General features: G+C 36.6%; 1 protein-coding gene across 1 annotated transcript in view; it reads right to left on the reverse strand.

Annotated features, from left to right (window-relative positions):
- The window catches only part of LOC122112882 (spermatogenesis- and oogenesis-specific basic helix-loop-helix-containing protein 2-like), a 40,921-nt gene extending 24,432 nt beyond the window's left edge, over positions 1-16,489 (reverse strand). Inside the window, exons 1-6 of the mRNA XM_042685839.1 lie at positions 16,445-16,489; positions 13,634-13,848; positions 8,840-8,901; positions 8,658-8,759; positions 6,243-6,348; positions 2,987-3,094 (exon numbers count right to left, since the gene is read on the reverse strand). Coding sequence (XP_042541773.1) covers positions 2,987-3,094; positions 6,243-6,348; positions 8,658-8,759; positions 8,840-8,901; positions 13,634-13,848; positions 16,445-16,489 — 638 coding nt within the window. The remainder of the gene's footprint in view (positions 1-2,986; positions 3,095-6,242; positions 6,349-8,657; positions 8,760-8,839; positions 8,902-13,633; positions 13,849-16,444) is intronic.
- Positions 16,490-16,833: the final 344 nt, after the last annotated feature.

The following is a 16,833-nucleotide window of genomic DNA, read 5'->3' on the forward strand; positions in this document are numbered from 1 at the left end:
TTCTCATTGTTACAATGAGTCTCATTGTTACATCTCTTGTTACAATGGGTCAACCTGTACCCTTATTTCAGCACTTTGTTATTTCCCTTCCCCTCCCCAAATTAGAAAAATGATTATACAAGATACAGGGCACTGGAATTAAATACAGTGAAAACAGGGGTTGTACCATGGGGGAAGAACATACAAAAGAAACAAAAATATCACATAGTACATTATAAATACATTAGAAACAACAGCAAGAAAGATAAAACTTCTTGTGTCCTTCTCTTGGGGTTCATTTCACTTAGCATCATCTTATATGGTTATATGTGCATAGCTTTAGATCTTCTCTGCTTGGCCTAGATATATACTACTTAGTGCAGATAAGGGGGAGAAAAAGGGACATAGGTTTCTTTGGGTCTGGCTTACTTCACTTAATATAATTTTTCCAAGTCTTTGCATTTCCTAACAAATGAAGCAGTATCATTCTTTCTGATGGAGGTATAGAATTCCATGATAGATAGATAGACAGACAGACAGACAGACAGACAGACAGACAGCACAGACAGACAGACAGACAGACAGACAGACAGACAGACAGACAGACAGACAGACAGACAGACAGATAGATAGATAGATATCACATTTTCTTGATCCATTCATATACTGAGGGGCATCTGGGTTGGTTCCACATCTTAGCTATGGAGAATAATGTTGCAATAAACATAGTTGTACTGGTAGCTTTAGTATGGCCTTCTTTATTATTGTTTGGGTAAATGCCCAAAAGTGGGATTGCTGGGTCATAGGGGAACTCTATGTGTAGTCTTCTGAGGAAACTCCATACTGCTTTCCAAAGTAGTTGAACAAGTTTACACTTCCACTAACAATACAGTAGGGTTCCCTTCTGGCCACATCCCCTCCAGCATCTGTTGTTATTAGAGTTCTTGATTATAGTCATTCTAACTGGGGTGAGGTGGAATCTCAATGTTGTTTTGATTTGCATTTCTTTTATGGCTAGAGAAATTGAGCATTTCTTCATGTGTCTATTGGCCATTCTTATTTCCTTTTCAGAGAAGCTTCTCTTTAAGTCTTTAGCCCACTTATTAATGGGACAGTTGTTTCTTTGAGGATTTGTTGTTGGGGGATTTAATTTTTTTAGTTCTAAGTATATTTTAGAGACCCTTGTCTATTGTATGGCTAGTAAAGATCTTTTCCCAGTCTGTGGGCTTTCTATTGATCTTGCTAGCTATGTCCTTTGCCATGCAGAAACTCTGCAGCTTCATGCAATCCCATTTGTACAACCTTTCTTTAATTTCTTGTGTTTCTGGGTCTTTATTAAGAAAATTTCAGCCTGTGCTAAGGAGCCCTAGAGTTTTTCCTATTCTTTCCTGTAATGTTTTCAGGAGTCTGCTTTGACTTCAAAGTCTTTGATCCATTTGGAGTTGATTCTGGTGTAGGTTGATACAAAAGCATCTAGCTTTAGTTTTCTACAGATGTTTAACCAATTTTGCTAGCACCATTTACTGAAGAGGCTGTCTTTCTTCCATTCTATTTTTTTAGCTCCCTTATCAAAGATTAGGTGGCTATTCATCTGTGGGTTCATTTGTGGGTCTTCAGTTCTATTCCATTGGTCCTGAGGTCTGTTCTTGTGCCAATACCAAGCTGTTTTGATTACTATGGCTTTGTAGTAGAGTTTGAAGTTTGGTATTGATATTCCTCCAGCACTGTTCTTTCTGCTAAGGATTATTTTTGCTATTTGGTTTCTTTTATTGTTCCATATGAATTTTTGGATTGCTTCTATTTCATTGAAGAATGATGTTGGGATAGTGATAGGTATCACATTGAATAGATAGCCTTTGGCAGTACTGCCATTTTCTCGATGTTAATCCTCCCAATCCAGGATCATGGGAGGTTTTTCCACTTCCTTAGATCTTTTTTGATTTCCTTCTTCAGGTTTTTAAAGGTCCTTCACTTCTTTGTTAAGTCCTAGGTATTCCCTTACCATAAGTTATATAATCCGTTTGTTCCTGCATTTGTTCACCCTTTGTCTCACCATTTCTCACCTTAACCTCCCCCAAACAGATAAACTTACATACAAGACAAAAGTCAGAAATCAAAAACAGAGACAAAGGAGAAAAAAAGCCTCATTTTCATTTCTTGGGAGTTTATTTTGATAAACATCATTTTATATGATTATATGCACATAGCTATTGAGCCTTTGTGATCCTCTTCTAAGAATATCCTTTGGTCTCACTGTGTGAATGTCTAGAATCCTGCATTATTTATCACGTCTAAGTTTATTTTTTGTCTTTTACCATCCATTGTATTTACTTGTAGATTTGTAGGCACATTCAAATGAAAGCAACCATGCAACCTATCAAACCACACCAAAAATAACACTCAAAGAAACAACAGCCCAATTAATAAATGACTTACAGAAAGACTTCTCAGAAGTAAGAATGACCCATAGACACATGAAGAAATGTTCAACATTTCTGGCCATACAAGAAATGCAAATCAAAACAACATTGAGATTCTACCTCACCCCAGTTAGAATGGCCACTATCAACAAAACTAAAATAACACAAGTGGAGTTGGGAGGTTGGGGGGAGACAGTGATCTCTACTATACTGTTGGTGGGAATGTAAATTTACTCAATCACTGTGGAAAGTTGTATGGAGGTTCCTCAAAAGACTAAACATAGAGCTTCCCTATGACCCAGCAATCCACTCCGGGGCATTTATCCAATAGACCACAAACAAGGCCACACTAAAGCTACTAGCACATCCATGCTCATTACAGCATTGTTTACCACAACCAAGAAGTGGAATCAACTCAGATGCCCCTCGGTGGACAAACGGATTGAGAAAATGTGGCATACATACACAACAAAATTCTATGCTTATCAAAAAGAATGATATTGTATCATTCTTAAGGAAATGGAAAGATTTGTACATCATCTTTATAACAATTTAAAAAAATTTTAAAGGCCCGCATCAATATTTACCTTCTCATCTTCTCTTTGCTTGAATGAAGAAAAATCTTTTTGCTGTTCTCAAAATCTGATAATGAGGCATTTAATTCAAGTTTAATGTCATGTCTTACAGATTTAGTGCTAGAAATCAGAGAAAAATCACATCATACATTAAAGAGGAAGATTGTCAGGCAATATTAAACAACAAGCACCAATTCACTAATCAAATGATGATTCTCTAAGTCTTTTGCTTCATACCTTATATATAGTGTAAGCATGTTGTCATTCAATATTTCAAAAAATATATTAAAATCATCACAAAATCAATGACTGATCAAACTTCTAAAGTGCACTGGTACAATATGACAGATAAAATCAAAATGAAAATTTCTAACTTCATTGATTACAATCCCAAATGACTATGGTTCCATTTCCAATTCTTTGGCTTTATGATAGTGTGAAAACATACCAATACCACCATGCCATTTTCACTTTCAGTATAGGATTCAAATTAGTGAACATCTTCAATGCTCCTAAATAGGCTTTGTACTAGCTGACTCTATTCAACTATAAGTAAATGCTTTCTGAGTAAGATTAAGATTGCCTAGACTAAAAAGCCAAGTGTTGGTAGTTTACACTTGTAATCTTAACTACTCAAGAGACTAAGATCTGAGGATCTTGGTTAGAAGCCAGGTAGGGCAGACAAATCTGTGAGACTCTCACCTCTAGTTAACCATCAAAATGCTGGAAATAGAGGTGTGTTCATGAGGTAGAGGTCCAGCCTTAAGTGAAAAAACCACACCAGAATTCAAGGCCCTAAATTCAAGACTCTGGGTTCAAGTTCAGTACTGACAAGATTGCTTAGGCTAAGCTATTATGTTTAGTAGGTTAGGTATAATAAATGTATTTTTAATTTATATTTTTCAACTGGTAATGGTTTTTATTGCAACAGAACCCTATTACAAGTAATAGAGCAGAAAGGCAGGCAAACTACAAGACCTATGAAGGATTCAACAGCTAGGACCTGTCCAATTCCAAATTGATCAGTAAAGTCAAGGTTTCTCCATTTTAAGACTTGTCATCTAGGGCTGGGAAGGTGGCTCAGTAGTAGAATGCTTGCCTTGCATGCATGAGGCCCTGGGTTCGAGTCCTCAGCACCACATAAGCAGAAAAAGCTGGAGGTGGTACTATGGCTCAAGTGGTAGAGCGCTAGCCTTGAGCTGAAGAGCTGAGGGACAGTGCCCAGGCCCAGAGTTCAGGCCCATGACCAACAGACACACAGACAGACACAGACACACACACAGACACAGACACACACACAGACACACACACAAACTTGTCATCTAATGGATTCTTTCTAGCTCTACTAGTTTTCCTCAGACATGATTTTTATTAATTAAAAAAACATTATTAGGGCCGGGTGCCGGTGGCTCACGCTTGTAATCCTAGCTACTCAAGAGGCTAAGATCTGAGGATCATGGCTCAAAGCCAGCCCGGGAAGGAAACGCCATGAAACTCTTATCTCCAATAAACCATCAGAAAACCAGAAGTGGTGCTTCAGCTTAAGAGCTGAGGGACAGTGCTCAGGCCCAGAGTTCAAGCCCCACAACTGACAAAAAAAAAAAAAGAAAATTATTAGCTGGGCACTGGTGGCTCATGCCTATATCTCTAAAGTCCATGAGACTATCTCCAATTAATCACTGAAAAGACTGAAAGTGGTTCTGTAGCTTAAGTGGTAGAGTGCTAGCCTTGAGTAAAAAGAAGTTAGGGACAGTGACCAGGCCCAGAACTTAAAAAACAAAAAACAAAAACAAAAACATTAACTTAAGAAATCTGTAAACCGGGCTGGGAAGGTGGCTCAGTGGTAGAGCGCTTGCCTTGCATGCCTGAGGCCCTGGGTTCGATTCCTCAGCACCACATAAACAAAAAGGAAAAAGCTGGAAGTGGCACTGTGGCTCAAGTGGTAGAGTGCTAGCCTTGAGCTGAAGAGCTAAGGGACAACGCCCAGGCCCCATGACCGGACCCCAAAAAAAAAAAAAAGAAATCTGTAAACCAATCCTATTTACTTTACCCAACAAGATATAACTAGATTTGAAATTTTACTTTTATTTTATCATGGTAAAACTCTAAGGGAAGACTTAAGATTCAACATAAGTAGAGACTACTTTTAAGTAATATTAAAAAAAAATCATGATATCCTTCACAATCATATCCCAGATAAGATATCATCTGCTAGGTATAGTAAGGCTCTTTGAGGTTAAAATGCTAAATAAGATACATAAAGCTGTTGCTCTCTGTGCAGTACTTGAGTGAGCTCATCTTTGGTTCACCCACAATTAACAGGCTGCCAAATACCATCCCTGTTCAAAACAGTAGGTGGCTACATTCTACAAATTCCGGAAATGGCTCAAATTTCTCACCACTTCCAGTACCGCTGGCCTTTGCTCTTCTACCACTATGTGAAGCCCTAAGTCTCCTTGAAAATCAGCTCAAAGGGCAAAATTAACAAAAATGAAACTTCTATGAGCTATCAATGTTAGCATTAGAAGGATCTCACCATGGCCAATAGCCTGTTCAATGCAGGTTTAAATGCCAGTTTTTAATTCTTTTAGGGAAAAAGACCAACAAACCAAAACTTTTCTGCCTATCAACATTATCCTACAAGCTACATGAGTGTCTAACAGAATCTCAAAATTCTTTTGTAAGGGTGTTTTTCAGAAACAGGGGTGGTGAGCTCACAAGTTTAAAAAGACGACAAGGAGAAAGACAGTAGGTAACAAGTAAGTCATACTGCTCTTGCCTGTTTAATACTGGGGCTCCGAATTTCTGCTTGAAGAAAGATTTACCCAGATCCTAACACTAATAAAGTTCCCCACTAGAGAACTTACTACCTTGCAATTGTATAAGGCTTTGAACTTGGGGCCTGGGCACTGTCACTTAGCTCTTTTGCTCAAGGCTGATACTCTATCACTTGAGCCACCTCCAACTTTTTGGGTGTTAATTGGAAATAAGAATCTTACAGACTTTGCTGTCCAAATTGGCTTCAAACAGGGATCCTCAGATCTCAGACTCCTGAGTGGCTAGCATTACAGACATGAGCCATCAGTACCCAGCTAGTATATGTAGTCTTGAAACACAGAAAATTTTTCATCCTTCTACAAAAGAACTATTTTTTGCATTACCCTCAATATTTAAATGAGCATCATAAGCCACATGTCCTCCAGATATCTTTTTAGTGAAATGCCGACCATAAAAATTGTAAATATGAAAAAGTATAACAGAAACTAACCGAGTAAATAGATTGGAAGAAAAATATTCCAGAGGTTTACTGCTTGAGCTCCGCAGGGAAAATCCACGTTGTTCAGTCCTCAGAGAATTTTCATTCTTAACCGAACCTTTTAAAAGAGACCCATTTTAATTCCAAAATCACTAATAATGATTTTACAAAGCAGCATTTTTAACAGAAGGCAATTTATAGATTTTAGTTAGTGAAGCATAAAACCAATCAGATTAGAAAGTGGAACTAGAACACTATGTACTTTTTACCTTAGGGTATCTTCTTTACAATCACATTCTAGGAGCATGGTGACAGGTGTGCTTAAAACATTCAACTGAGTTTACTTATCAAGGTCCTATTTATAGGTAAATGTCAAGACAAAAAATATGCATGAGTCTTCATTAAGCAGCTGCATTATCAAAATATGGTCTCTGGAAAAAGTATTTTTTGCAGCTGCTCATCCTTGGAGTAAAGATGAGACAACTGGAAGCAGACATGGCCATGACCAATAGCAAGAAGCTGGGCAGGTAATGAATGAGCAGCTGCTCTATTTCCACTGAAAACCACATAAGGAAAGACCACAAAAGAGAACTTGGCCACCATGCCCGGCCACATACAGTGAAAAACTATCAAAGGGTCCACAGAGCACATTCACTCATCTGAATATTTAAAAATAGCAGTTCAAAAAGCAGGTGGGTTGAATCTTGTTTCATCTGGAGAAGACATTTACACATAATAATCCTGGAAAGTATTTCCAGATAGATTTCAAGAAAAACTATAATCTCAACTTCAATTTTTTAAAAATTGATTTTTTAAAAAAGGAAATGTACTCATTACCTGACTTACGTAACTGTAGCTGTAACCCCTCTGTATGTCACTTTTACAGTAACAATTTAAAAATATAAACGCTAAAAAAAAAGTTTCTAGTCAGATACTGGTGGCTCACCCCTATAATCTCAGCTACTCAGGAGGCTGAGATCTGAGGATCATGGTTCAAAGCCAGCCTGGGCAGGAAAGTCTGAGACTCTTAGATCCAATTAACTATCAAAACACTACAAGTGGATCTGTGGCTCAAGTGGCAGAGTGCCAGCCTTGAGTAGAAAAAGCAAGTGAGAGCTCAAGGCCCTGAGTTTAAGGCCCAGTAACAGTACAAAAAAATGTTTCCAGCCTTATGGCAGTATAATTAACAATTGAGAATTATAATATATTTAGGGTGGATAACAGAAGATGATATAAACAGATACTATGAATAACTTCAATCAAGTTAAATACTTTACCTTTGATAGGTAAGGTAATTATTTATTTTCCTTGTTTTCTTCTCGTGCATGTGATAGGAGCACTATAGATTCACCTTGATAGTAAGTTTTAAGTATTCAGTACAGTACTGTTAACTGTGGTCACCAAGCTGTACATTAGATCTCCAGAATTTACTCATCTTACACAGCTAAAACTTTGTATCCCAGACCAATATCTCTCCATTTGATCTCATCTTAGCTCTACAAGATGTTTAAGTTTATCCACAAGCCTACAACAACCAAAGTCACTGACCAATATTAATTCCTGTAGTCCTTGAACTTCAGACATGGAATCTGTTCTTCTTTGACAAGAAGAGCTAATTTAATCAATGTTTAGACATTAGCAATACACATAATAAAACAGGTAAAGAGATTAGCAATGTGATGTCTCATTGAAGTGTTGACACTAATTCTCTGTGTCTAAGAATCTAAAAGATAAAGGATAATTGCTCTTTATCACAAGAGGAAATTTATGTGCAACTATTTTACAATAAAGGAAGTATTGAATTCCAGGTTACTACCTTGGTTTCATTTAAATGAATAAGAAATAATGGTAGTCAGTTTACAAAAAAAGGAAACAATTTCGCTAAAACAAAATAAAACAACAAAAGCTATGTGCTTATCACACATATTGTATATTATGTTTATATTATGTGCTTATTATGCAACACATTGTAAACCTCTGAAGATGTCATGTATTTTTTTCTTTATTGACACCTATTTTCTCCTAAAAATACTACCTAGTCTCCTAAAAAGATTACCTATTCATTACATAGAAAACAGTTAAACCTAAGAAAATAAAGTGCTTAGTGGAAAGTTCATTTAAAAAATGTACAAACAGGGCTGAGAAGGTGGCTCAGTGGAAGAGTACTTGCCTTGCATGCATGAGGCCCTGGGTTCAATTCCCCAGCACCACATAAGCAAAAAGAAAAAAGCTGGAAGTGGCGCTGTGGCTCAATTGGTAGAGCTCTAGCCTTGAGCTGAAGAGCTGAGTGACAGCGCCCAGGCCCTGAGTTCAGGCCCCACGACTGGACGACTGGACCCAAAAAAAAAAAAAAAGTACAAACATAGTTTTCACAGAATTCTATGTAGAATTTTTCAATCTTTTAAAAACTTATTTTTAACTTACCACTATTTGTGAAATATGCTCTCCAGTATTTTAGCACAATATTCATTTTTTCCATTGTCAGTGGTTCACTTAAAGTAATATCAGCTCCATACCCTGAAACACAACCTAAGAATCTGTGGGTTACATAGTGACCTTAGGATTTCTATTTGAAGGAAAAACAAATGCTATATCCAGCAGATACATACCTTTAAAATTTTCAGGGATTATAAAAACAAACAGCAAATGTATATTTTCCCTCTTGCCAAATCTGAGAGAAAGAAAAGTTATAATTAAGCAAAATCAACATTCAGACAACTGGGATTCTACCTTAATTACTAGAAGCTAAACTACAGTGATTTTCTTTATTCCCTTAAAACCTAAAACAATGGCATTAATATGGAAATTTAGTAAAAATAACATCTCAAATCAGTGAGGGAAATGACTTATACTTAAAAAAGGAAAAATAATTTAGACCTTATTCACTTTTTTTAGTTACTTATCAGTTAAGTTTATAAGAAACTTGGAGAAAAAGGAGTATTTTTAGGAACACTGTAAGGATAAAATGGGCAAAATCCAGAATTTCGGAAATTATAGAAGACAAAGGATACCTTTAAATATATACATAGGAGGTGCATGCTGGTGGCTCATGCCTGTAATGGTAGCTACTTAAGAAACTGAAATCTGTGGATTATACTCAAAGCCAGCCTGCGCAGGAAAAGTCCCTGAGACTTTTATCTCCAATTAACCACCAAAGAGCCAGAAGTGTAGCTATGGCTCAAATGATACAGTACTAGCCTTGAGTGAAAATGCTAAAGAACAGTACCTAGGCCCTGAGTTCAAGTCCCAGGACTGGCCCAAAAAGAAAAAAAAGAAAAAGAAATAAAGATATATAGAATAAATATATCTAACTAAATAAAAACATATAAACAACAAAAAAGATTTTAAAAAACAGGTTAGTTGAATCCTAATTTGTATATAGTTTTTTAAATCAGCAGAAAAATGAATATTTACTAAGTATTTTGTCAATATTAAAGAATTAGTCATTTCAGGTATGATATCAATATTGTAAGTTAACTTTTTTAGTGCCTTTCTTCATGAGGAACTTACTAAACTATGTATGAAACAAAATAATATCAGATTTGCTTTAAAATAATCCACGGATGGACAAAGGACCTTGGGAGAGAACAGAGCTAAAACAAGACTGGCCAGACATTGCATTATGGGGACCTGGATATGCATCTTTTTATTCTACTTTTATATATTTAGGTTTTCAAAATAAATCTTTAAAAGTTTCAGAATTAAAGTTAACTAGACTCAGGGGTGCATTAAGTCAGCTGAACTTTGACATTTGCTAAAATGAAATGATTTTCTAAAGACAATACTGACAAAAGCAAAACTTAAAAGTACCTAAGAAAAACAAATTATTCTTAAATATGGTAAAATATTATTTACATCAGGCACTGTTATTTCATGCCCGAAATCCTAATTACTCAGGAGTCTAAGATCTGTGGACTGAGGTTTGAAACGAGCCCACTCAGGAAAGTCTGAGGTTCTTTTCTCCAATAAACTACCAAAAAGCCAGAAGCAGAGTTGTGGCTCAAGTGGTAGAACACTAGCCTTGGTTAAAAGAAGCACAGGGACAGTGCTCAGGCCCTGAGTTCAAACATCAGGACCAGCACAAAAACAAAACAAAGTGTTATTTAGTAGTACATAGTTATATATGATTATTATTTATCCATTAATACAGGAACTAGCAAAATTCCTACTGGTATTACTGATAGTTTGTCTGAATGTATTATTCTATATTATTATTCTATATTCCAAAATTGACCATTTATCCATCTCTGTGTATCCATAGTAAATGAGTTCCAAGATTTCCCAGGGACACCAAAAAACAAAATCACTGGATGCCCAAGTCCCTTATTAAAAACATAGTGAAGCATGTGCATATTCCTGAATACTTTAACTCATTTATAAACTTCTTATAATACCTAGTGCAATTTAAAGGCTACATAAATAATGACTTCAATTGTTTAGTGAATGATGTCATAAAGAAGTGGTCTGTACAAGCTAGTACAATATTTTCAAACCGCAATAAGGCAGAGTCTGCAGACATGAAGTACTTGACTATATGTAGTTTATATGTTCTGAATCAGGGGTACTGAGAAGCTATTATTCAGAGCAGACTGTACAAAGTTCTGAGAGATGCAATGGTAAGCAAATAGACAAGATCCCTGCTTTCATTAGGTTAACTGTTTCTTGGGAAGAAGAGAAGCTAAACAAATCACTGAAGATAAATAACTAGCCCAAAATGTGTCTACCAATGTGAAGGAAGGACACAGGATACATGGGAGCACAAGCTGCAGTCTTGATCCTCTCTACAATCTCAGGAAAAGCCTCTAGACAGACTGGCCTCCACAGTTGGCTAGGGGTCAGTCACAGTGAAAGTGGGAACTGGGACAGAGTGGGAAGCAGAGAACATTCTGGACAAAGGCAGCAGCATTCCTTCCTGGGAAGTGGGGCTCAAAGTAACTTAAGAAAGTGACCAAAGTCTAGGTGCCCTAGCCTGGAATTCCTAAGGAAGATAATGATGAGATGAGATCAGAAAGGCAGAGAGGGATGATCCCTGCTCTTATAGGCCAAAGTGTTTAATTGAAATTGGCAAAGGGGAGACTGGGAAGGTGGCTCAGTGGTAGAGCGCATGCCTTGCATGCCAGAGGCCCTGGGTTCGATTCCTCAGCACCACATAAGCAAAAAGAAAAAAGCCGGAAATGGCGCTGTGGCTCAAGTGGTAGAGCGCTAGCCTTGAGCTGAAGAGCTGAGGGACAGCGCCCAGGCCCAGAGTTCAGGCCCCATGACCAGACACCCTCCCCCCAAAAAAGAAATCTTAACCTATACTCAAAATATGTCATTGCTATAATTCTTGAGAATGTGTTTGTAAAGTACTGATATTTTATTAATGACTAAAGTTGATCAATGATTAACACTGAGCTTAAAACAGTTCTCTAATAATAAGTTTTAACATGTTTAAGTAGTTGGCTTTCGTTTAATTCTAAAATAAACCTAAATTTATCTAATAGGATAAACATAACTATTTTCAATAAAAATTCATATGCATTATACATACATATACTTGTAATTATATGCTCTAATGCTGTAAAAAAAAATGGACACTTTTACTCCAAACCAAGTTCCTCATTTCCTGGAAGGGGAGGAATCTAGAGAGGAAGAAATTGAAGCCTTTGAGGTACTACAAGGTACAAATTATCTAAGGAGAAAAGAAAAGCTACTATAAAATAGAATAAAGGCTAAGACAAACTATTCATCTGGGGATAGTCATTATTTTATTCCAAGCCCAAAAGATACAGTGGTTCAAAAAAAAGATTTTATAAATAGAACAGAACATGTATAAGACCCATCCTAAGGAAAACTGCACATTAAAAATATAAACATATTCCACAGGGTTAAATAAACAGAATGCAACAGAATTTCAATAATGAGCAACAATAATGCTTTACTCCATTCAGAGATGTACAGTAAGGATCCTACTTTTGGAACAAAGAACCCTATCATAATGCTTTGTCCAGTGTCCTTCCAGAACTAAGCCATATGTTTGGATTATACTATTGAATCTCACAGGTGTAAAGAGGTGGCTCCAACTCAAAAGTCAAATGATTACATATGTTTAGAAAGAACCTGAAGAAACTGGAAGGAGTTCTAGCTGAGTTTTGTGAAAACACTGTATTTTCACAAACACAAAGCAAAACCTCAGCCTCAGTTTTCTCATCTGTCAAAATACAGACAATAAAACCACCCTACCCACTTCATAGAGATGTTTTAAAAAGCAAAAATACTATACAAATGAGATACTGTAATGAGACCTCAGCTGGGGAAATTCTTTAGCAGATTTTTAAAGGTATATAAAAAAATAAGTATATGCTCAGAAGCACAGTTCATAATGGGATGGGATCCCATTTGAGGAAGACAGTTTGCCTGGTTTGTCAAAAGTTCACATTCCCAGTAGGAAAATCAAAGAAATACAAAAGGGCCAAGAGTATAGCTTAGTAGCAAAACAACTGCCCAGCACATGAGAAGTCTGTGAGAAGTAAGGGGGAGAGGTTGTTCTAAGACACCAAAGGAACAGTGTCTGTCTATCTTTTCCTAATGAGTGACTCAATAGCCTGGGCTTCTTGCCATCCAACTCCTATTATCCCTTCACATATTTGGTTGCTCTTCCTGTTCATTCAGCAATCAAAAAAATTATTTCTAAACTTTCTATTTTAGCATAGAAAAGCCTAGGAGCTATAATTCTCTCATATATTCCAGTATTATCCATAATTCTAATTTCTCTATCAGATATTTTCATAGGAGGTCAAATTTATTCTGATCTCACTCTGTTGAAACACATCTCTTGAGTACTTCAAAATTCTATATATCGGCTAGGAAGACCATAACTTTCCCACTGTAACTTTTCCCCCAGTTCTCGGGAGCTGGAGTGGGCCATACAAAAGCAGAATTTATATAGAGCCCTAAAAACAGCAATGTTGGAGAAGGTAGGGCATAGACCTGATGGATCCACTCATGGCTCCAAGAGATAGCTTCAGCCCACAGGCACCATGGCATGCAGTTGAGCGTGTTTGCCTGCTCCAATATCTGCCAAAACAATTGGCGACCTCTGCAAAGATGGGCCATTTTAATGGCAGGTATTAGGGGGAGAAAGCATACATATGAGAGAACTAGAAGCCTTAATACCAAGAAAAAGTTCTTCGTCCAGTTAATTTTCCCTTGTACCTATTACTTCTCAACTTAAATGATAGTTCTTACAGTGATATTGTCTTAACTAGTAACAGAAACTGACATGCATATGGATCCTGTCCACAATAACATCCTTTACTTTATAAAGTAGAAATAAACCAATTTTTAAAGATTTTTATAGGAAGATGTTTTATAGGAAGATGTTTTAAAATCTATCGCCGTAGAGTGAAGGTTTTACTGGGTACCTGATCGACTTGATAGCTTCCAGTTCCTCAGCAGTTAGGACAGGAGTAATCCTCAGGAAAATCATATTAAACACGCAATTGTTCACAAGTGTGGCTGCCTTCTTTGCATCACAAATGGTGATGGTTACTTCCTGGGTATTTGAAAAGAATTTCTGTACAGCGCAAGCCAGGTGGTGAACACTGACATCTCCAACTAATAAAAGATCTAGTTTTGACTGAAATAGAAAGAAACAGAAACACCATATAGTTAACATCTAGGAAAAACCATCATGTCTGTGAGGATGAAATAAGAGGTAAAAGTAACACAATAACTACTCTACAGAGGATGGAGAACACATTAGAGGTACCTTTGGGCAGGAAATAGTAATTTCATGTCCAGTACTGGGGGAGTGACCATCTGGAAGCTATGCCAATTGTCAGACTTTAGCCTACTAATGTTCTACTGCAATTTTACAAATTTCTCTCTTATCTCATTAACAATAAGTAAGATTCTTACCATCCAGTCTCCCGTATGCCCTTTTCCTGCTGGAAAATCTGTTTCCTACAAAGAAAAACAAACTAGTGACCTTTCCACACAATTTATCAATTTATTTAGGTGAAACATATTCCAGAAAACAGGCAATGATCTGGATTCCCAAATCCTAAGAAAAACTGAAAGAAGTTATCTGAATGGAATATTCATGTTATTCAAATTCCATTGTTAGGGACCAATTTTTTTCTTTACTTACACCTGGGAGTATTTTTAAGTACAGTAATAAAAATAAAATTTCCATCTTCACCTTTTATTTCTCTGTGGTTAATTCTCTAGAGCTAATAAACACAATCCATGAAAAAAGCCTAATGATTTGAGTTGCCCAATAATTAAATAAATGGAACTAAGTAAAAGATAATTTGAAATGCCAGACAAAAAATTCCTCCTGAAAAAATAGACTTGAGAGTCGAAGGGAGTTTAAGCCAAGAGAAATGGATGAACTGGAAATCCTTGTGGGAAGGGAATGTCACCAGCCTGGCAAAAACACAGGTCTGCAGGAGGTGGTGCTCTGGTGCAAGTGTGTGGCAGCCTCGGGCTGGTTTCCCAGAGCCTGAAGGGAAGAACAGATGAGGAAACAAAAACTAGGTAAGTTTAGAGGAAAGTAAAGCTTCCAGTGCTAGGACTTGAACTTGAGGACTTATGTTCTTACTTGGCCTTCTTGTCCACAGCTACTTCTCTACAACTTGAACCACTCTTCCAGTTCAAGATAGGTATGTTATGTCAAACATACCAGTATAATATACCAGCATACAGCTACTTTTATTTTTCAAGTCTTTTTTATTTAACAATATAGTTCAACAACTCATCAAGAATTCTGAGTTGGGTACCAGTGGCTCACACCTCTAATCCTAGCTGCTCAGGAGGCTGAGATCTGAAGACTGTAAGTTCAAAGCCAGCTCAAGCAGAAAAGTCTATGAGACTCTTATCTCCAACAAATTACTCAAAAAAAAGCCAGACATGGTGCTGTGGCTCAAAGTGGTAGAGCACTAGCCCAAGCACAAAGCAGCTCAGGGACAGTGCCCAGAATTAAAGCCTCAAGACCAGCCAAAAAAAAAAAAAAAGAATTCTGGCTTGCTGAAAGTATCCTTATTTTCTAGGATGTTACAGACTTTCTTTTCAAAAAGGTTTTCTATCATCTATTGGGATCTGAGATGAATGTGTTTATCTGTAACTGATCCAGTCTTTCTCAATTCCAATGATAATAATTAACTGAACTATTCTAATGATGGATTTGTATGTCATTATAATATTGAAACAAAAGCCTTTATGAGTACCCATTTATGCAAATAAGCATGTATCCTAGAACACTGCAAGATCAGGAACTGTTTGCTTTTGTTTGTCGACTTAGATGCTGTAAACTGTTTTCTTTGAAAGATTTTAAAAATTTTGTTCTCAATAATAGTATATATAGTACTCATTTTCACAAACCCTTAATAAGATGGACTATTATTAGTTTTTTTTGAAAATTTTGTCAATATTATTAGGTGGAAAACACTTTAAGTAATGTGAATACCTTTTCATTTGAGTAAATCATGCATTTCTATTGTGCATTGTATTTCCTATCTATTTATTATGCATCCTTATTTTATTATGCATACTGTTGTGCATCTGCCTATTTATGGTTAGCCTTTTTCTGATTGTTCTGTTAAGAGTTTTACATATTCTGAATGTTAGCTACTTTTTTCCTGACTGTCTACTCAGTCCTTAAATTTGAGGAACCTCCCATGTCACTAGGATGACAGGTTTATGCCACAATGCTCAGCTTATTAATTGAAATGGAGTCTTGCTTTTTACTTGGGTCAGCCTTGAACCACAATTCTCTAATTATCTGGAATTACAGGGCAGAGTTATCATGCCTAGCCTTGCCTATGTATGTTTTTAGAAATCCATTATATATATATATATATATATATATATATATATATATATAGCTATGAGGTTTACAGTTAATATCATGTGTTATATATATAGCTATGAGGTTTACAGTTAATATCATGGGTAAGATAGATAACATAATGAATTTATTACTTAAAGAGAATTGGCTAGTGAATCATTTGTGAAAATTACTTTTATATACATAACAGAAAAAAATTTTGAACAACTGGCTAATATGATTGCCATTGAGTTACTGAAAATTCTTTTTTTCTATGGTGATATTAGACATTGAACTGCTCTTGAACTCATTTGAACCACTACTCTAATCCTTTGCTTTTAGTCTGTTTTTCAGATAATGTCTCTCAATTTTGCCCTGGGCTTGCCTTAGACTTCCATTCACCTACCTCTGCTTCTTTAGTAACTGGCACTAGCTGCTTCTTCCTCCTCATCCTCTTCCTCCTCATCCTCCTCCTATTTTCCTTTGATTCTGTGACCACCTCCTAGCTTCCCTCTGATGTGCACATGTATGTACGAAATGTGGGGTCAAGAACACAGAGTCATCTATAAACGATGCAACAAATTAAGAAGAGATCCTTTGTTTCTTGAGTCCTGTTTACTTTGTCATATTCTCATTTCATTTATATTTTTGTGTTGGAATTTTTTTTTTGGGGGGGGGGGGTCCAGTCGTGGGGCCTGAACTCTGGGCCTGGGCGCTGTCCCTCAGCTCTTCAGCTCAAGGCTAGCGCTCTACCACTTGAGCCACAGCACCACTTCCGGTTTTTTTCTTTTTGCT

The sequence above is a fragment of the Dipodomys spectabilis genome, unplaced genomic scaffold (assembly GCF_019054845.1).
Source record: "Dipodomys spectabilis isolate Male_0828 unplaced genomic scaffold, ASM1905484v1 ptg000095l, whole genome shotgun sequence".
In the NCBI taxonomy this organism is placed as follows: domain Eukaryota; kingdom Metazoa; phylum Chordata; class Mammalia; order Rodentia; family Heteromyidae; genus Dipodomys; species Dipodomys spectabilis.